This window comes from Protomyctophum parallelum (assembly GCF_964188405.1).
Source record: "Protomyctophum parallelum genome assembly, chromosome: 11".
In the NCBI taxonomy this organism is placed as follows: Eukaryota; Metazoa; Chordata; class Actinopteri; order Myctophiformes; family Myctophidae; genus Protomyctophum; species Protomyctophum parallelum.
This window is the reverse complement of record NC_139707.1, coordinates 50,518,814-50,539,706: the sequence shown is the minus strand read 5'-3', so window position 1 is coordinate 50,539,706 and position 20,893 is coordinate 50,518,814. Positions and strand designations below refer to the sequence as shown.

General features: G+C 43.1%; 1 protein-coding gene across 1 annotated transcript in view; it reads right to left on the bottom strand.

Annotated features, from left to right (window-relative positions):
* rusc2 (RUN and SH3 domain containing 2) overlaps nt 1-20,371 on the bottom strand; it is an 81,124-nt gene extending 60,753 nt beyond the window's left edge. The window contains 2 exon segments of the mRNA XM_083776863.1: nt 4,246-4,821; nt 20,232-20,371. Of these exon segments, the coding sequence (XP_083632989.1) occupies nt 4,246-4,500 (255 nt within the window). The 5' untranslated portion in view covers nt 4,501-4,821; nt 20,232-20,371.
* Between the last annotated feature and the right edge of the window lie 522 nt (nt 20,372-20,893).

The window sequence follows — 20,893 nt, the reverse complement described above, 5'->3', positions numbered from 1 at the left end:
CTGACCTGAGATCAGATTCATACGAGGTTTCCACTGGACACACACTGGTCTGATTAACCCATTCTGACCTGAGATCAGATTCTAAAAAATGTCAGTCGTTCTTCGATTTTTCAAAAATAGCAGACCTACAAGCTCGTAGCGCGCCACTCGGTGGCGCGCTATAAGCTTGTAGATCTGCTATTTTTCAACAGCTAAAGCATGACATGATGCTAACACCAAAATGGGTTCCCGGTCAGAATGGGTTAATTAGTATTATAGAACTGGCCCTCTGGTATATATTGCACAGACCACCATAATACTACAAGTCCCACAATGCACTGCGAGTGCATTGTCACGTATATCGAGGGCCCGCGAGCGCAAGCATGCGTCTTCTCTTCACTATTGATCAGCAGTGAAAGTATATCAACTTGTGGTCAACTTTCAGCTACCCCTCTCCCCAAAAATGGCCTGTGTGTTGAAACACAGTCCGGCCCTCGAATTGTACCAATTTCTTTATTTTGGCCCACTGTGTATTTGAGTTTGACATCCCTGCATTAGAGGTTTACAGGTGTAAAAAAGTGGGGCTTTTTTTCGTGCAAGCTCCAGAGATTAAAATAGGGTGCATTTTGCATCCCAAAACGCAATAAAGGCACGCAATAAAACAACGACCTCTGCATCCACGGGATGCACTACTGTACTACTGTAAAAAATAATACACATAAAAAAAAATATATTTTTGCTAGCTTTAGTCATAACAATAATTTCTTCTTCTGTTTTCTACATGAATATAACCACATTAAAACCATATACAATTAAATGGGAGTTAAATGCTGCAATATGTAAACATGGCAAAATATGACTGCTAACGTGGTTGAAGTGGGACTCATAAAATGTCCCCGGGACTCTCTAAAAGACCATCCCTGCATCCTGGGACTCATCTCTAAAAGACCATCCCTGCATCCAGGGACTCATCTCTAAAAGACCATCCCTGCATCCTGGGACTCATCTCTAAAAGACCATCCCTGCATCCTGGGACTCATCTCTAAAAGACCATCCCTGCATCCTGGGACTCATTTCTAAAAGACCACCCCGGCATCCTGGGACTCATCTCTAAAAGTCCATTGGACTTTTTTGAATTTTAGTTTTTTCCATGTCATGTGAAAGCAGGGAATCATAGCTTCAAAATGACATATTGGTTGTTCAGTTTGACCCACCAGTTTTGGAGATATGGCTTATAGAGTAATGTCTTGCAGAGAAACAGCGAGTTGAGAAAACAGGCTTGAAAGGTTCACTGCTGTGGACTAACATTACACCTATAGCTACATGTTTAAGCATTTATTTCATATTTACATGTCTTCTGTGGTCTCTAACATTACACCTAGCTACATGTGTAAGCATTTATTTGTCTTCTGTGGACTCTTAACCCTTGGCCTACAATTCACGGAAAAAACGGAATTAATCGAAAAATCTAAACCTCCCGTTAACGGAAAAAACGGAATGACAATCAATATCAGTTATCACGGGGTCAAAAGAGCAAAAATTAATATTTTTTCGCTAATATCACTAATGTTGGATGTAATTTACCCAAAAACGGCCGAAATCCGCGTGATCGTGCGCTATCGTGCACGCGCGCCGTCTCCATGTGCGTCGCTGTAAAAAATGTGATATTTTGCGATCTTTTGGGGTTGATTTGAGGTTAATTTGACTTAGTTATGAAAAATATAGCATTAGCTTAGCAATCCGGACCAGCCAAGCTATTGACTAGGGTCAAAATACTACAGGATGTTGTTGATCGTTCAACCGGAAGTGACTTAGGAAGATCCGTCTATTTTAGCCAAAATCAGCATGATGGTGCTTTCCCGCCATCTGGTGGCGAATCGAGAGAATACATTTGCAATGAATGAAGAAAAAAAAACATCTCTTCAATCCACCAGATCTTTCTTGTATGTTAAAAAGATGAATTAAAAATATGCCAATTTGTTACCCAAACAAAAAAATTGGGACTGGCATTCCAAGGGTTAACATTACACCTAGCTACATGTTTAAGCATTTATTTAATATTTACTAGGGCTGTCAAATGATTAAAAAATTTAATCAGATTAATCACAGCTTCAAAATTAATTGAATCATGATTAATCACCATTCGAACTATGTCCAAAATATGCCATGTTTTCCTGTTTATTGTTGTGGAAATGGAAATATAAATGACAGAAAGCGGATATACATTCGTTTTTGAATGTTTTTTGTTTTCTAATGCATTTAGTATAGACATGATGTGATGTGAGCATTTGTAGGCCTAGCCTACACTTTGAGTTAAATCAACACTGGCTTTTGGCCATGTAGACTGCGGTCCCCCAGGAGGAAGTCACTAATGTTGCTCTGGAGAGGGAAGTCTGGAACACTCTGGTGGAGCTGTTGCCCCCGCGACCCGACTAGGGATAGGATAGGGATGGATGGATGGATGGAGACTGGGGTCCCAGTCCAGAGATGAAAATCATAATAAAATGGCCTAGGCTACTTTCTATCAATTTAATTTGGGGGTCCTTGAAATTAAAATAGCTGAGAAGCAATGGGTTAAACTGTAGACTATAGTTAATTGAAATTCACAAAATACAATAATGGCACATAAGCATTTTTGGAAACAGGGCTTGGTTTAGAAAAGCCTATATTTTGCGCTAAAGTAATTATTGAATAACATAAATGTAGGTTTTAAGGCTAGAATGGCATTGTAGTGGACTGTAGTGAGAGGCGAGATTGTCTCTCCTTCATTGCGGGACTACAGGACTAGTCTGGAGATAGTTAGTCGTGAATCAGCTTCAGTCAGTGTTTTGGTTCGTACGTGGAGTGGTGCATTATCTCCGCTGTGCACAGCAGCACGGGGAACTGTATATCCATGGTAGTTTTCAGTTGCTTTCCATGTGCGACACAAAAGTACCATGTGTTTGTTTTGGTAATAGCCTACTGCAGGCGCAGCCATGCTGATTCACGTAATCGCGTAGGACAAAACGAAACCAGCCGGACAAACATTAATGGCATTTTCAAAATGTCCACAAGTTGCGACGGACCCGAGTGATTCTTGCAGCGCGCTGATAGCTAACACTAGTAGTGTGTGTGTGTGTGTGTGTGTGTGTGTGTGTGTGTGTGTGTGTGTGCAGTGTAGCCTAATGGGGCTTTGCTAGGCAGACAAAGTAACGCAACAGAGTTACAGAATCAAACCACTTTGCAACCAAACTACAATACACAAGCTATCTCTCTGGTGTTGTTCAATCATGACTGTGTGCTACACAGTGACAGATTTGTTATGCTCTGGACGTTCCTGAGCCGCGCGCACGGGCGCATGTTAGGGGGAACACTAACATGCGCTAATTGCGTTAAATATTTTAACGCAATGAATTAACGCAATTGATTAATGCCATTAACGCGTTATTTTTGACAGCCTGTCTTCTGTGGTCTCTAACATTACACCTAGCTACATGTTTAAGCATTTATTTCATATTTACATGTCTTCTGTGGTCTCTAACATTACACCTAACTACATGTTTAAGCATTTATTTCATATTTACATGTCAAATTCTTCTCTGACACTTATTTCAGACATGCTCTAATATGTGAAGAGTCTGCCTGTGCTATTAACTCATTTTGGGGAAAAAAAGAAAAAAAAGGTTTTTCTCCTCTGGTGAAAAGCTGGAATGTGCGCGATGGCAGTCTCTCAGTCAAATCTGGTCGCATAATATGCGACCAGATTTGACTGAGAGACTGCCATTATGTTCTCTTCATTGTCAATATGGCATTTCATGTTTGTGTTGCCACGAAGTTACGTCATATTTGAGTAGCAGGAATGTGAAGGAGACCAGCGCCTCCCTCTGCAGCACGTCCATCTATAGAACCTAAGGTATACTGTACTCCATACTGTACTCCAGGGTTCCCCAACTAAGTTTCCTCAAGGGCCATATTTTGACTAGCGTACCAGGCTGGGGGCCGAGTCTGCACGCGCGAGGTCGAGGTCTTGCCCTGAAAATAAATGTTCAGGGCAAGACCCCATTTGAAAAGGATGCCCAGTTTGACATGCATAGGCTACTGACCCCCATTTAATGCCATTTATATCTCGGACCCTTAAAAAAAAATAATAATAATAACATTCTTTTTTTTTTTTTCTTTTTTTTTATTCTTTCATGGGCCACAAGGTGGCGCCCTTTGGGCCGCAAATGGCCCGCGGGCCGCCTATTGGGGAACCCTGCTGTACTCCATACTGTACCGTACACATACCTGTATGAGGCTGCTGAAGACCAGCGCCTCCCTCTGCAGGGCGTCCCTCTCGGGCAGCGAGGTGGTCCGACTCAGGCCCAGGAGGGTCTCCGGCGGGCTGAAGGAGTGGCCCCGCCCCCTCTTCATGGACGCCGGCCCCCACCCCCCGCCCTGCCTGCCCCCCGCCGGCCCCCACCCCCCGCCCGCCACCTGGCAGTGCACCAGCGGGATGTGGTGCACGATCAGGGTCTCCCCGGACAGCTTGGGGCCGTCCATTCTCCGCCGCACGGCTTTGGTGTTTGTGTGTGTGTGTTTGGGAAGGAGGGGTTTTTAAAGGGCACTGGACAGGTGGTTTTGGCTGGTTGGTTGGTTGGTCGGTTGTCTTCAGATGCTTCCCACCAGGCCCAGGGCTGGTCGGTTGTCTTCAGATGCTTCCCACCAGGCCCAGGGCTGGTCGGTTGTCTTCAGATGCTTCCCACCAGGCCCAGGGTTGGTCGGTTGTCTTCAGATGCTTCCCACCGGGCCCAGGGCTGCGACGCCGCCCGGGATTTGGAAGGAGAGGTCGGGGAAGTCCACGGCGTGGTCCGAGTGATACATCTTGAAGAGAGAGACAGAGAGAGACAGAGACGTAAGTTACTAAAGTACAACCCAATCTCTCTACACAGCCAGCAGCTCCTCAAAAAAAACACTCATGAGAACCGTCACTGTCAGGTGGAAAGAAGATGGTCCGGGTATCGGACGGCCCGGGTATCGGAGACCGACGGCCCGGGTATCGGAGACCGACGGCCCGGGTATCGGAGACCGACGGCCCGGGTATCGGAGACCGACGGCCCGGGTATCGGAGACCGACGGCCCGGGTATCGGAGACCAACGGCCCGGGTATCGGAGGAGACCGACGGCCCGGGTATCGGATACCGACGGCCCGGGTATCGGAGACCGACGGCCCGGGTATCGGATACCGACGGCCCGGGTATCGGAGACCGACGGCCCGGGTATCGGAGACCGACAGCCCGGGTATGGGAGTCATTGGGAGGCTTTCGGCTTCCAGCGCCCCTCAAAGCTGGGCGTAGAAGGGAGGGGCCAGCGCCCCTCAAAGCTGGGCGTAGAGGGGAGGGGCCAGCGCCCCTCAAAGCTGGGCGTAGAAGGGAGGGGCCAGCGCCCCTCAAAGCTGGGCGTAGAGGGGAGGGGCCAGCGCCCCTCAAAGCTGGGCGTAGAGGGGAGGGGCCAGCGCCCCTCAAAGCTGGGCGTAGAGGGGAGGGGCCAGCGCCCCTCAAAGCTGGGCGTAGAGGGGAGGGGCCAGCGCCCCTCAAAGCTGGGCGTAGAGGGGAGGGGCCAGCGCCCCTCAAAGCTGGGCGTAGAGGGGAGGGGCCAGCGCCCCTCAAAGCTGGGCGTAGAGGGGAGGGGCCAGCGCCCCTCAAAGCTGGGCGTAGAGGGGAGGGGCCAGCGCCCCTCAAAGCTGGGCGTAAAGGAAGGACAGAACAAGCTCACAACTCTTTTGAAAATTCTTGACAATTTGCACCTATTAATAAATGACCAATGCCTAAAAACAGCGATGGCAGAGTGACAGTGTAAAGGCAGACAGAGAGAGAGAGAGAGAGAGAGAGAGAGAGAGAGAGAGAGAGAGAGAGAGAGAGAGAGAGAGAGAGAGAGAGAGAGAGCCACTGAAGGAAACGTTATCCGTCCATTGAATCATAACAAGTCAAGTAGGAATTAATGGCGTGGAAGCAGTGTTGTTTTTGGCAGCAAATTTCTATTTTAGTTTAGTCATAGTCTTTGGACTGAAACTTCATTTAGTTTTTGTCACATTTTAGTTCAAATTTTTTTCGACTAAATCTACAGTTGATTTAGTCGACTAAAATGTATTTTGGTGGGTCTTGATGCCGTCGTAATGAGTGTTTTTACACATGCTGAAAATAGCCGATCTACAAGATCACAACGATCTTGTAGATCATTTTACACTTGGTTGCATGCTGAAATTTGCATGCTGCTATTTTCAGCATGCAACCAAGTGTAAAATGACTTATACTGGATCTCTTGTCCACTAGTCCCCTTCCTGACATTTTAGTCTAGTTTTTATTTGTCGACGAAATTGTCAGCATATTTAGTCTTATAGATTTAGTCGCCGTAGCTTAGTTTTCATTTAGTTTCCTTTTTTGTTTTTTGTCAGTGAAAAAAAGGTAGTCGACGGACATTTTTCGTCTGAGTTTTAGTCGACGAAAACAACACTCAGTCTCAGACAAAACAATGACTGGATATAAATGGAACTCCAGCGAGCGCTCGATGCTGCATGAGTCAGCACCGAAGGAACGCAAGCCCAGCCATTACAGTCTGTAAATTACAGTAGCACTATACTGTAATTACTACTTACACTAGTTCCATGGACTTTTTCCTCCGTTATAGTTTTAGACACAATAGGTAGACTTATGAGGGTTCCGTCATGTGTGTACGCAGTGATTACGGACGACAGGTGTGCGCCTCGAGTCTAACAGAGATTAGATGACTGACTAACCAGAACGGTTTAGCATAATCATCTCACCTGAGCCTCGACACGTCTTCAGTCTGAAGTCTGATCTCACTATAGGACCATTCATCCAAATTATAAGGGGAGGGGTTTATGCCGATTACGATTTTGGAGCGTCTTAGACCACCGATTACCGATGTTTCGTGTGCGCGTGTGTGTGTGCGTGCGTGCGTGCGTGCGTGCGTGCGTTCGTGCGTGCGTGTTGACGTCAGATCTTTTCCTCTAGGCAGAGACGAGGGAAGAGTCACAGAAGAACTCACGGCTGCTCCATAATCCATGGCGCAGCAAAGTGACGGACGAAACGCTTCCAAATATTCAGAATCAAGACGCGTAGTCACGTACTGTATATTGAAAGCGTACTGTATATTGAAAGTGAAACGTATATATTCATGACAACACTAATCGTGACTGATTCACAGAGTAGAGATGAGTAAACACAACACGGTCGATGACGTTTTATTCTATGAAGAAGAGGAACTAGCCAGGTGCTCGACGGAGACAGCAAAACGTGGTCTTCATCAGGGCCTGTTTGCCCACAATATACCGCTAATCAACTTACAAATGACATACACATAGAGGCAGTTCCTTGCTTTAATCCACCCGGCACTGGTACAACTAGCTCTCAATGATGACGTAATAAAGATGTGGATTAAAGGACCCAATGCTAGAGTGTAATTGGTTTTCGGTGGTGACTTAATGACGATATGTTTTAGTGTCGGGAGGATTAAAGGTAATGCTCCTGTGTATACATGTATGTAATCTGGCACCACTGCCGTATCAGGCACAAGTAGTCATTACGTTACATGCATAAAGTAGGTAGGTGGCAAATAGTTAAACCTAATAATTCAACATTTCAAACGTTCCTTCACAGAGAAACTGACATTTGACAGTTTGTAGCGGTCGAAAGTACTTGCGCGCTCTGCTTGCGCACTAGTGGGCCATTTATGGCCTACTAGTGTGCAACAAGCAAGTATGCACTCGACAGAGTTCATACATACAGTTCTAGTTCATTCCTACGTTCATGGCAATACTTGTTAGATCACCATTTCTAACCTGTGATATATTTCTTTAAACCAGACTCTAGTTTGCAACTGCAACTTTTTCCCCGTCCGTGCTGAATCTCTTCGCCAAAAAAAAAAGAAATAGCCGATCTACACGGCAATCTATACCAACGCGTCACACTTGTGATTTTGTTAGATCTGCAATTGTTTTGGCTAATTATGTACAGTCGAGGATAACAGCTGGGGTTCAAGTGGTTAATAGATTTCTATTTAAATTAGGGCTGTCAAAGTTAACGCACTATTAACTATTTAAAGGAGAATTCCATGCTAGAATGCTTTCTTATCTTTCTTACCTTTCTTTGTAGTCGTTATGTCCCCACCAAAGAGGTCCTGGGGCCTGTTTCACGAAACTTGGATTAACTAATCCAGGATTTAGGCCAAAGCCAGGCTTTTTAAATCCTGATCTTTACAGCCTGGTTTATTCTGTTCCACTAAAGCCAAGCGAGGCTCAGAATTGGTGGATTTGGCGAGCCGGGATCAGCAAGCCAGGCTTAATAGACAGTCTGGCTTTTTGTCTCTAGGCCCCTTATGTGGATCACAGATTTACTGATCCTTCTTCTTCATGGGGTATTAACCCTTGGAATGCCAGGACAAATTTTTTTTGTTTGGGTAACAAATTGGCATATTTTTAATTCATCGTTTTAACATACAAGAAAGATCTGGTGGATTGAAGAGATGGGTTTTTTTGTTCATTCATAGCAAATCTATTCTCTCGATTCGCCACCAGATGGCGGGAAAGCATCATTATGCTGATTTTGGCTAAAATAGACGGATCTTCCTAAGTCACTTCCGGTTGAACGATCAACAACATCCTGTTGTAGTTTGACCCTAGTCAATAGTTTGGCTGGTCCGGATTGCTAAGCTAATGCTATATTTTTCATAACTAAGTCAAATTAACCTCAAATCAACCCCAAAAGATCGCAAAATATCACACTTTTTACAGCGACGCACATAGAGACGGCGCGCGTGCACGATAGCGCACGATCACGCGGATTTCGGCCGTTTTTTGGTAGATTACATCCAACATTATGATATTAGCGAAAAAATATTAATTTTTGCTCTTTTGACCCCGCGATAACTGATATTGATTGTCATTCCGTTCTTTCCGTTAACGGGAGGTTTAGATTTTTCGATTAATTCCGTTTTTTCCGTGAATTGTAGGCCAAGGGTTAAGGCAGTTTGCATCCTTAATAGTTGCATTACAGCCCCCTTCTGTATATCTCATTATCTTTACTAATCTATTCAAGACTTACTGATACAAGGACTTAAGCTTCTAAAATAAATACTGCTGCTGTAATTAAAGAGAGAACATACTCTCAATAGTGGATAGACTGAATGATTAACTACCCCAAAAATATAGTTTACATTTTACCACTACTATTAACTTGAAACAGAATTCTTAATATTGTAAGCATAATGATATTGTCACATTGTGATATTTGGCCATAACTCCCTCCTCTGAGGGAGCTACCTTTGGAGAAGGGGGTTGTGGTCCAGACAGGGCCGGGTCATGGTTCATGTAGCATGCCAAAGTTTGTGCTATTGCCATTGAGAATGCATTGGGCGTTTAAGTTAAATAACTCAGAAACTACAAAACATTTCAAAGTAAAAAGCATGTGTCTCCACAGTAAGCGGAATTTTACAAAGTGTGAATGGAGTTTCTAGGTGAAAGTGATTTTTTTAAGTGCCACTATCTGCCTATAAATGTCTCAAATTTGAAAGCACTATATTTCTAAAACTATGAAACATTTCAAAGATTCCTTTTCAGGCACACATGTCCACCGTAGGATGAACCTAAATAGGTTTGAATGGGGTTTCTAGGTGTAAGTATGTAGGACTAGTAGTGGGTGAAACGTTACAATGGTAATATGTTGTAAAACAATGAGTAATGGTAATATTTAGTGGTTTTCACTTTCTCAAACAACCCAACTTATAGAATTATGTAAGTAAACAAAGGGTCTGCTCTCTGCTGGTTATTGTGGAATTGTTAGATTACTAATAATCATAGGCTATAGTATAATTATTATATCTCAAAGGTCAATTTGAGGTTTTGAGTATAGAGGGTTACATGTCTACATGTCTACATGTTTTCTGTGGTCTCTAACATTACACCTAGCTACATGTTTAAGCATTTATTTCATATTTGCATGTCTTCTGTGGTCTCTAACATTACACCTAGCTACATGTTTAAGCATTTATTTCATATTTACATGTCTTCTGTGGTCTCTAACATTACACCTAGCTACATGTTTAAGCATTTATTTCATATTTGCATGTCTTCTGTGGTCTCTAACATTACACCTAGCTACATGTTTAAGCATTTATTTCATATTTACATGTCTTCTGTGGTCTCTAACATTACACCTAGCTACATGTTTAAGCATTTATTTCATATTTACATGTCTTCTGTGGTCTCTAACATTACACCTAGCTACATGTTTAAGCATTTATTTCATATTTACATGTCTTCTGTGGTCTCTAACATTACACCTAGCTACATGTTTAAGCATTTATTTCATATTTACATGTCTTCTGTGGACTCTAACATTACACCTATAGCTACATGTTTAAGCATTTATTTCATATTTACATGTCTTCTGTGGTCTCTAACATTACACCTATAGCTACATGTTTAAGCATTTATTTCATATTTGCATGTCTTCTGTGGACTCTAACATTACACCTAACTACATGTTTAAGCATTTATTTCATATTTACATGTCTTCTGTGGTCTCTAACATTACACCTAGCTACATGTTTAAGCATTTATTTCATATTTGCATGTCTTCTGTGGACTCTAACATTACACCTAGCTACATGTTTAAGCATTTATTTCATATTTACATGTCTTCTGTGGACTCTAACATTACACCTATAGCTACATGTTTAAGCATTTATTTCATATTTACATGTCTTCTGTGGTCTCTAACATTACACCTAGCTACATGTTTAAGCATTTATTTCATATTTACATGTCTTATGTGGTCTCTAACATTACACCTAGCTACATGTTTAAGCATTTATTTCATATTTACATGTCTTCTGTGGACTCTAACATTACACCTATAGCTACATGTTTAAGCATTTATTTCATATTTACATGTCTGTCTTCTGTGGTCTCTAACATTACACCTAGCTACATGTTTAAGCATTTATTTCATATTTGCATGTCTTCTGTGGACTCTAACATTACACCTAGCTACATGTTTAAGCATTTATTTCATATTTACATGTCTTCTGTGGTCTCTAACATTACACCTAGCTACATGTTTAAGCATTTATTTCATATTTACATGTCTTCTGTGGACTCTAACATTACACCTAGCTACATGTTTAAGCATTTATTTCATATTTGCATGTCTTCTGTGGTCTCTAACATTACACCTAGCTACATGTTTAAGCATTTATTTCATATTTACATGTCTTCTGTGGTCTCTAACATTACACCTAGCTACATGTTTAAGCATTTATTTCATATTTGCATGTCTTCTGTGGTCTCTAACATTACACCTAGCTACATGTTTAAGCATTTATTTCATATTTACATGTCTTCTGTGGACTCTAACATTACACCTATAGCTACATGTTTAAGCATTTATTTCATATTTACATGTCTTCTGTGGTCTCTAACATTACACCTATAGCTACATGTTTAAGCATTTATTTCATATTTACATGTCTTCTGTGGTCTCTAACATTACACATAGCTAAATGTTTAAGCATTTATTTAATATTTACATGTCTTCTGTGGTCTCTAACATTACACCTATAGCTACATGTTTAAGCATTTATTTCATATTTACATGTCTGTCTTCTGTGGACTCTAACATTACACCTAGCTACATGTTTAAGCATTTATTTCATATTTACATGTCTTCTGTGGACTCTAACATTACACCTATAGCTACATGTTTAAGCATTTATTTCATATTTACATGTCTTCTGTGGACTCTAACATTACACCTAGCTACATGTTTAAGCATTTATTTCATATTTACATGTCTTCTGTGGTCTCTAACATTACACCTATAGCTACATGTTTAAGCATTTATTTCATATTTACATGTCTTCTGTGGTCTCTAACATTACACATAGCTAAATGTTTAAGCATTTATTTAATATTTACATGTATTCTGTGGTCTCTAACATTACACCTAGCTACATGTTTAAGCATTTATTTCATATTTACATGTCTTCTGTGGACTCTAACATTACACCTAGCTACATGTTTAAGCATTTATTTCATATGTACATGTCTTCTGTAAATAATAATAATAATAATAGGCCCTGTAGGGCAGAGGTTCCCTAACTTTATCATGTCAAGGACCCCCACCTTGACACTAATTAACCCGCGGACCCCCATTAGAAAATATATGCCAGTGTTATATCAGTGTTAATTTAACTCTGACAGTGTTCAAAATGGACCCAAATCGGGTACATTTGCAAGCTCGCTATGAGCTTGTAGGTCTGTAGGTCTATATTGTCTTCGGTCTCAACAACAGTAACAAAACAACAAACAGTAACAAAACAACAACAGTAACAAAACAACAACAGTAACAAAACAACAACAGTAACAAAACAACAACAACACAACATCAACAGTAAAGCATCCTATAGTGAAGCGTGTTGATCTCACATGACCTTATACATAACGTTATGAATATGAGGATGATGATGATGATGTCATGTCTGTCTCTGTCATCCAGAACAAACTGCCCCGTCATCACGAACCCATTGGCACTGTCCCCTGCTCGCTCTTCTCTCTCATATTGCTCGCAGTGTGTGTGTGCGTGTGCGTGTGCGTGTGTGTGTGTGTGTGTGTGTGTGTGCGCGTGCGCGTGCGTGCTAAAGACCATGGGGTGACAAAGACTTCACTGTGTCAGATCAGACTAGTTCAATGACATCTTTTAAATGTTTTTTTTTCCTTCTTCTTTTTCATCATTATTATTATTTTAGTAATTTGCTTTTTACTGTTTTTCATATTGTGTTCATTTTCTATGCTTTAAAGCACTTTGTGTAACGTTTGTCTAAAAAAGAATGGATAATAAATACATAAATGAATTGTGTGCGTGCGTGTATGCGTGCGCGACTGCGCGTGCATGCATGCATGCATGCGTGCGTGCGTGCGTGCGTGTGTGTCTGGCCAGTTTCCGTGGCGCCTCTGAGACAATAGACATGGTCATCACTCTCTGATCCAAAGAGACAAGCTTCCTAGTTCCTAGTTCCTAGCTTCCTATAGTTCCTACAGAATGACACAGGTTTTCTGTCAGTTTCACCACTTTAATAATAGCAAGAATAGCAGATCTACAAGCTGAGCATTCCTAGCTATTTGGGGGTCCTCGACAGACATGGAAAGATCTGTGAACTCCTGATGCTACTGTCTGCAGCGTGCGCGCACACGCACCCACACACACACACCATAATGGCTGTGTGTCTTCTCATCATGGCAGTAGAACGTGGGAGGGAGTTACTGTCTCCTCTATGCCCAGCAGGGAGGAGACAGGGCTGTCACGGCCCTGGCATCTTAGTTAATTAGCATTAATTGGCATGATATAAATCACAATTTAGATTCATGGTTTATCCCATTCTGACCTGAGATCAGATTCTAAAAATGTCTTGTACATCCTGACAGTTTTCTGAAAAAGCTATGTGTTTCTGTGTCAGTCGTTCTTCGATAAATAAATAAAATAGCAGACCTACAAGCCACTCGGTGTCCTAACTCTTCTGTTAGATGGCTCTGGGTTTCCGCCCCCTCAATGTCCTAACTCTTCTATTAGATGGCTCTGGGTTTCCGCCCCCATCAATGTCCTAACTCTTCTATTAGATGGCTCTGGGTTTCTGCCCCCTCAATGTCCTAACTCTCCTATATTAGATGGCTCTGGGTTTCTGCCCCCTCAATGTCCTAACTCTTCTATTATATGGCTCTGGGTTTCTGCCCCCTCAATGTCCTAACTCTTCTATTAGATGGCTCTGGGTTTCTGACCCCTCAATGTCCTAACTCTTCTATTAGATGGCTCTGGGTTTCTGCCCCCTCAATGTCCTAACTCTTCTATTAGATGGCTCTGGGTTTCTGCCCCCTCAATGTCCTAACTCTTCTATTAGATGGCTCTGGGTTTCTGCCCCCTCAATGTCCTAACTCTTCTATTAGATGGCTCTGGGTTTCTGACCCCTCAATGTCCTAACTCTTCTATTAGATGGCTCTGGGTTTCTGCCCCCTCAATGTCCTAACTCTTCTATTAGATGGCTCTGGGTTTCTGCCCCCTCAATGTCCTAACTCTTCTATTAGATGGCTCTGGGTTTCTGCCCCCTCAATGTCCTAACTCTTCTATTAGATGGCTCTGGGTTTCCGCCCCCTCAATGTCCTAACTCTTCTATTAGATGGCTCTGGGTTTCTGCCCCCTCAATGTCCTAACTCTTCTATTAGATGGCTCTGGGTTTCTGCCCCCTCAATGTCCTAACTCTTCTATTAGATGGCTCTGGGTTTCTGCCCCCTCAATGTCCTAACTCTCCTATTAGATGGCTCTGGGTTTCTGACCCCTCAATGTCCTAACTCTTCTATTAGATGGCTCTGGGTTTCTGCCCCCTCAATGTCCTAACTCTCCTATATTAGATGGCTCTGGGTTTCTGACCCCTCAATGTCCTAACTCTTCTATTAGATGGCTCTGGGTTTCTGCCCCCTCAATGTCCTAACTCTTCTATTAGATGGCTCTGGGTTTCTGTCCCCTCAATGTCCTAACTCTTCTATTAGATGGCTCTGGGTTTCTGTCCCCTCAATGTCCTAACTCTTCTATTAGATGGCTCTGGGTTTCTGCCCCCTCAATGTCCTAACTCTTCTATTAGATGGCTCTGGGTTTCTGCCCCCTCAATGTCCTAACTCTCCTATATTAGATGGCTCTGGGTTTCTGCCCCCTCAATGTCCTAACTCTTCTATTAGATGGCTCTGGGTTTCTGCCCCCTCAATGTCCTAACTCTTCTATTAGATGGCTCTGGGTTTCTGACCCCTCAATGTCCTAACTCTTCTATTAGATGGCTCTGGGTTTCTGCCCCCTCAATGTCCTAACTCTTCTATTAGATGGCTCTGGGTTTCTGCCCCCTCAATGTCCTAACTCTCCTATAGTAGATGGCTCTGGGTTTCTGCCCCCTCAATGTCCTAACTCTTCTATTAGATGGCTCTGGGTTTCTGACCCCTCAATGTCCTAACTCTTCTATTAGATGGCTCTGGGTTTCTGCCCCCTCAATGTCCTAACTCTTCTATTAGATGGCTCTGGGTTTCTGCCCCCTCAATGTCCTAACTCTTCTATTAGATGGCTCTGGGTTTCTGCCCCCTCAATGTCCTAACTCTTCTATTAGATGGCTCTGGGTTTCTGCCCCCTCAATGTCCTAACTCTTCTATTAGATGGCTCTGGGTTTCTGTCCCCTCAATGTCCTAACTCTTCTATTAGATGGCTCTGGGTTTCTGTCCCCTCAATGTCCTAACTCTTCTATTAGATGGCTCTGGGTTTCTGCCCCCTCAATGTCCTAACTCTTCTATTAGATGGCTCTGGGTTTCTGCCCCCTCAATGTCCTAACTCTCCTATATTAGATGGCTCTGGGTTTCTGCCCCCTCAATGTCCTAACTCTTCTATTAGATGGCTCTGGGTTTCTGCCCCCTCAATGTCCTAACTCTTCTATTAGATGGCTCTGGGTTTCTGACCCCTCAATGTCCTAACTCTTCTATTAGATGGCTCTGGGTTTCTGCCCCCTCAATGTCCTAACTCTTCTATTAGATGGCTCTGGGTTTCTGCCCCCTCAATGTCCTAACTCTCCTATAGTAGATGGCTCTGGGTTTCTGCCCCCTCAATGTCCTAACTCTTCTATTAGATGGCTCTGGGTTTCTGACCCCTCAATGTCCTAACTCTTCTATTAGATGGCTCTGGGTTTCTGCCCCCTCAATGTCCTAACTCTTCTATTAGATGGCTCTGGGTTTCTGCCCCCTCAATGTCCTAACTCTTCTATTAGATGGCTCTGGGTTTCTGCCCCCTCAATGTCCTAACTCTTCTATTAGATGGCTCTGGGTTTCTGACCCCTCAATGTCCTAACTCTTCTATTAGATGGCTCTGGGTTTCTGCCCCCTCAATGTCCTAACTCTTCTATTAGATGGCTCTGGGTTTCTGTCCCCTCAATGTCCTAACTCTTCTATTAGATGGCTCTGGGTTTCTGACCCCTCAATGTCCTAACTCTTCTATTAGATGGCTCTGGGTTTCTGCCCCCTCAATGTCCTAACTCTCCTATATTAGATGGCTCTGGGTTTCTGCCCCCTCAATGTCCTAACTCTTCTATTAGATGGCTCTGGGTTTCTGCCCCCTCAATGTCCTAACTCTTCTATTAGATGGCTCTGGGTTTCTGCCCCCTCAATGTCCTAACTCTTCTATTAGATGGCTCTAGGCTAGGTATTCCCGACCATATACACTGCAGTGGTGACGGCACCACTATTGCACTATTGTTACGCAATCGTCTTACAAGCTACTTACATTAGACTCTGATAAAGGAAGGCAGGAGGAAAGGAGAGGATTAGAGGTCAGCGCTGGTCTGGGCCCGGCGTGTGAGTGTGTGTGTGTGTGTGTGTGTGTGTGTGTGTGTGTGTGTGTTCATGTAATGAAGACACATTGTTATTGCAGCTTCATTCATTATATTAACCACTTAGGACCCATTTTATACTTTGTGGAAGCAACAGGATGTGACCTCGGCCTCCTCTGAAAGCACATTAACCCATTCTGACCTGAGATCAGATTCTAAAAATGTCTCCTACCTCCTGACTGTTTCTATGTCAGTCGTTCTTCGATTTTTCAAAAATAGCAGACCTACAAGCTCGCAGAGAGCTTGTAGATCTGCTATTTTTCAATAGCTAAAGCATAACATAATGCTAACATCAAAAGGGGTTCCCGCCCCAAAAGGAGTTTCACCAACTGGAAGTGAACTCAGCCTCCTCTGAAAGCATATTATTAAATCAAATCCCAGCTCTCCCCCCTTGCGTTTAGTCCTGTGTGAGGATATTGGTTTATTTATTGTCCTTCCACTACATAACAATTATACATTTATCTTAATGTGTTTTTAATCATTTTTTATTTGATTATTTTTGTTTGTTAAAACCGTGTGTTACTCTTACTCTAATCTTATTTTGCCATGTTGTTGATGGTCACGGTTGAGTGTAAAGACCATGTTGTTGATGGTCATGGTTGAGTGTAAAGACCATGTTGTTGATGGTGATGGTTGAATGGAAAGACCATGTTGTTGATGGTCATGGTTGAGTGGAAAGACCATGTTGTTGATGGTCATGGTTGAATGGAAAGACCATGTTGTTGCTGGTCACGGTTGAGTGGAAAGACCATGTTGTTGCTGGTCATGGTTGAATGGAAAGACCATGTTATTGCTGGTCATGGTTGAATGGAAAGACCATGTTGTTGCTGGTCATGGTTGAATGGAAAGACCATGTTGTTGCTGGTCATGGTTGAATGGAAAGACCATGTTGTTGCTGGTGATGGTTGAGTGGAAAGACCATGTTGTTGCTGGTCATGGTTGAATGGAAAGACGAGTGTAAAGACCATGTTGTTGCTGGTCATGGTTGAATGGAAAGACGAGTGGAAAGACCATGTTGTTGCTGGTCATGGTTGAATGGAAAGACGAGTGGAAAGACCATGTTGTTGCTGGTCATGGTTGAGTGGAAAGCACACACTGGGTCGACTGACGGCTGTTGTTTTCTACTACAGTGAATGGTAGAGAGAGACTGATGTTAGTCTGCCTCAAACGTTACTCTTTTACCTGCTTTTTACTAACACTAACTTTACAAAGATGCCCTAAACTGTAGTGGAAGACCTGCCTGTTTACACCGCAGATATGTCGCCTCCGCCTACAGTAAACACGTCCGCTGTGACCATGAGACCCGTTTCTGAACATGTTTGTAGAGCCCTGTGGGACCGGTTTTTAGTTACTCTTGTGTTTTTGGTACAAGAGAGACTTTAAGAGAGGTTTAAGTCAAGCACTTTGATGTTGTTTGTAGTTGGCTCTAGGTGACACACTAGTAACACCACACATGTTCAAAGTTCAAACTACAGACGAAAGACAAATATTTCCATGGGTAATAATGTGATGCTTTGAGAGCTTGTAGATCTGCTATTTTCAAGTGATCATGTGTTGGCTCCAGAATAGGGTGTGCATTATATGTCCTTTTGTAAACCTTCCCCTTTTCGAACTATAGAACAGCAGTCTGTCTCCTCTGGTCTCTCCTAGTCTGTCTCCTCTGGTCTCTCCTAGTCTGTCTCCTCTGGTCTCTCCTAGTCTGTCTCCTCTGGTCTCTGGTCTCTCCCAGTCTGTCTAGTCTGGTCTCTCCTAGTCTGTCTCCTCTGGTCTCTCCCAGTCTGTCTAGTCTGGTCTCTCCTAGTCTGTCTCCTCTGGTCTCTCCCAGTCTGTCTAGTCTGGTCTCTCCCAGTCTGTCTAGTCTGGTCTCTGGTCTCTCCCAGTCTGTCTAGTCTGGTCTCTCCTAGTCTGTCTCCTCTGGTCTCTCCTAGTCTGTCTAGTCTGGTCTCTCCCAGTCTGTCTAGTCTGGTCTCTCCCAGTCTGTCTAGTCTGGCCTCTTCTAGTCCTGAATTACATCAGGTTAAATCCAGCCTGATGGCTCATCATAACATCACGGCCTATTTATGTTGCCAAACTGTCATGGGGTGGAATCGTTGACACAATGTCTGCTTCAGTCAGGAACTATAACCACACTCACTGGACAGTCATGATAATAAATATGTTCTACATTGCCATTGTACAGTACAGTACAGTACAGTACAGGCTCACCATAGGCTATACAAAGCCGTATGCTCTGTGTCAATTCAACTCTGTACTCAAAGCATAGCAAACACATCCATACTGTAACTCTGAGAGCGACAAACGTTATGACTTGGTTCGGTCGGGGTTTAGAAACGTATGCATCGTCACATTCATTGATAATAAACCATATGCTGTATATTAATGGCAAAGCAAAGTTCTTTGTTTACAGGGAAGTGGACTATAAGCCAAGGACTTGTTTACAGCCAGGCCCTGCTCATGGTAAGGGGTTCAATGCCTTGCTCAAGGGCACTTCAGCGGTGGTCATTTTAACGTGCCGGTGCCGGGGATTCGAACTGGCGGTATACCTTCCGGTATATATCAAGACCGCTCCGCAAACCGTTGGCCCACCGCTGCCCCGACTGGCATTTCTATCTCTGGGACCCCCAATTTATATCGTAAAAGCATATGTTAATTTAACCCATTCTGACCTGAGATCAGATTCATACGAGGTTTCCACTGGACACACACTGGTCTGATTATCCCATTCTGACCTGAGATCAGATTCTAGAATTGTCAGTCGTTCTTCGATTTTTTCAAAAATAGCAGACCTACAAGCTCGTATCGTGCCACTCGGTGGCGCGCTATGAGCTTGTAGATCTGCTATTTTTAAATAGCTAAAGCACAACATGATGCTAACACCAAAATGGGTTCCCGTTCAGAATGGGTTAACTCTGAGAGCGTACAAATGGAACCAAATGGACCCGCATTTGTACACTGACACAGAGTTACAGATCGGACCCATTAAGGGTCCATTTGGTTCCTAACTACAGTATCCTTTAGCTGGGGACCCCCTGGAGGTCCCCGAACCCCACTTTGGGAACCCCACTGCTGTATTATTATTATAGCAGCCCTTCCCAGCCATGGGATGCAGAGGAACTATGCAGCAGTCTGCCTGCCTCCTCAGTGCACACTAGAACAGGCTGTGCACACACACACACACACAGGCCTGACACCATAATAACGTTACTGTAGCAGCAGCAGCAGTAACACTCCTCTGTGTCATACTGTATGTATGATGACCTGACAGCACGTCCTGCTGTGTTAAGACTATTCATAAATCATATTCATATTAATCCACCAAAGCATCCACACAACAAATGAACAATAACAGACGTGTGCGCGTTGTTGTGACTGTCACTGTCCTATAGCCTACCATTGATTCCACCCACAGGCCAAACGTTTATATTACTGTCCCGCTACATATATTATTATTAGGTTAGAATGTATATTATTGATGTATCTGTCACCCACCCGCGGGTCCGTCTATAACAACAACAACACTGGCATCTCAGATGGATTGTGTCGATGACAACAACAGCTAGGCTACATCGTTAAAATGTACAATAATAATAATAATAATGATAATTGCCCGTGATGATGACTGTGTGTTTGATTAATACGACTTAACGTCTTAAAGCCGTTACAATGTAACGGCTTTGGTAACGGTTTCATTGAACGCACCGTTTTCTTCCAGCGGATCGACGGCCCTGTGAGGACCGATGATCTGTTTATATGTTATGAATGCATCTATATATGAAAACATCAACAGCCTCTACTGTACACGTACCTACCTCCACAGCTCGTCCGTAGCGTTTGTTATTGCCGGTCCAAAATGCTCTGTTGTGGTGAATACAGACGGTAATGTCGTCTGGAGATTAACATGGTGGTTCTCTTCTCTCTCTGACTGCCAGGACACACACACACACACACACACACACACACACACACACACACACACACACACACACACACACACACACACACAACGCTACAGGCCAGGGAGGGGTGGGGCCACAGGGCCTACGTCACTACTTGCCCCCCCTTTTTCCCCTCACTGTATTATGTTTCTTTTCCCTTTTTACCTCCTTTATGATGAATTCCTGTTCTGTTCTTTAACTACATAGAAGTGTCTATTTGTATGTCTCTAAATGCTTTGATGAATTGAACAATGTGGACCCTGTTGTAAACAAGTGTAATGCTTAATTGGGTCGTCCACTCACAGTTAACAGTCTTTGTATTGAGTTTGTGCTTAAAATGTACTGTAATTCTATACAAACTGTTAATAAATATTTCAATCAATCAATCAAAATGATGAGATCCATAAAAGTCATTATTTAAATATTTACTTTGATGTCTTGCTTTCCAGGCATTTAATTTATTGTCTTCTTGACTATTGGAATGGTGTGGTGGTCATTTTGTTATTAGTATTATTTATTTATTTTCTATTTTGGTT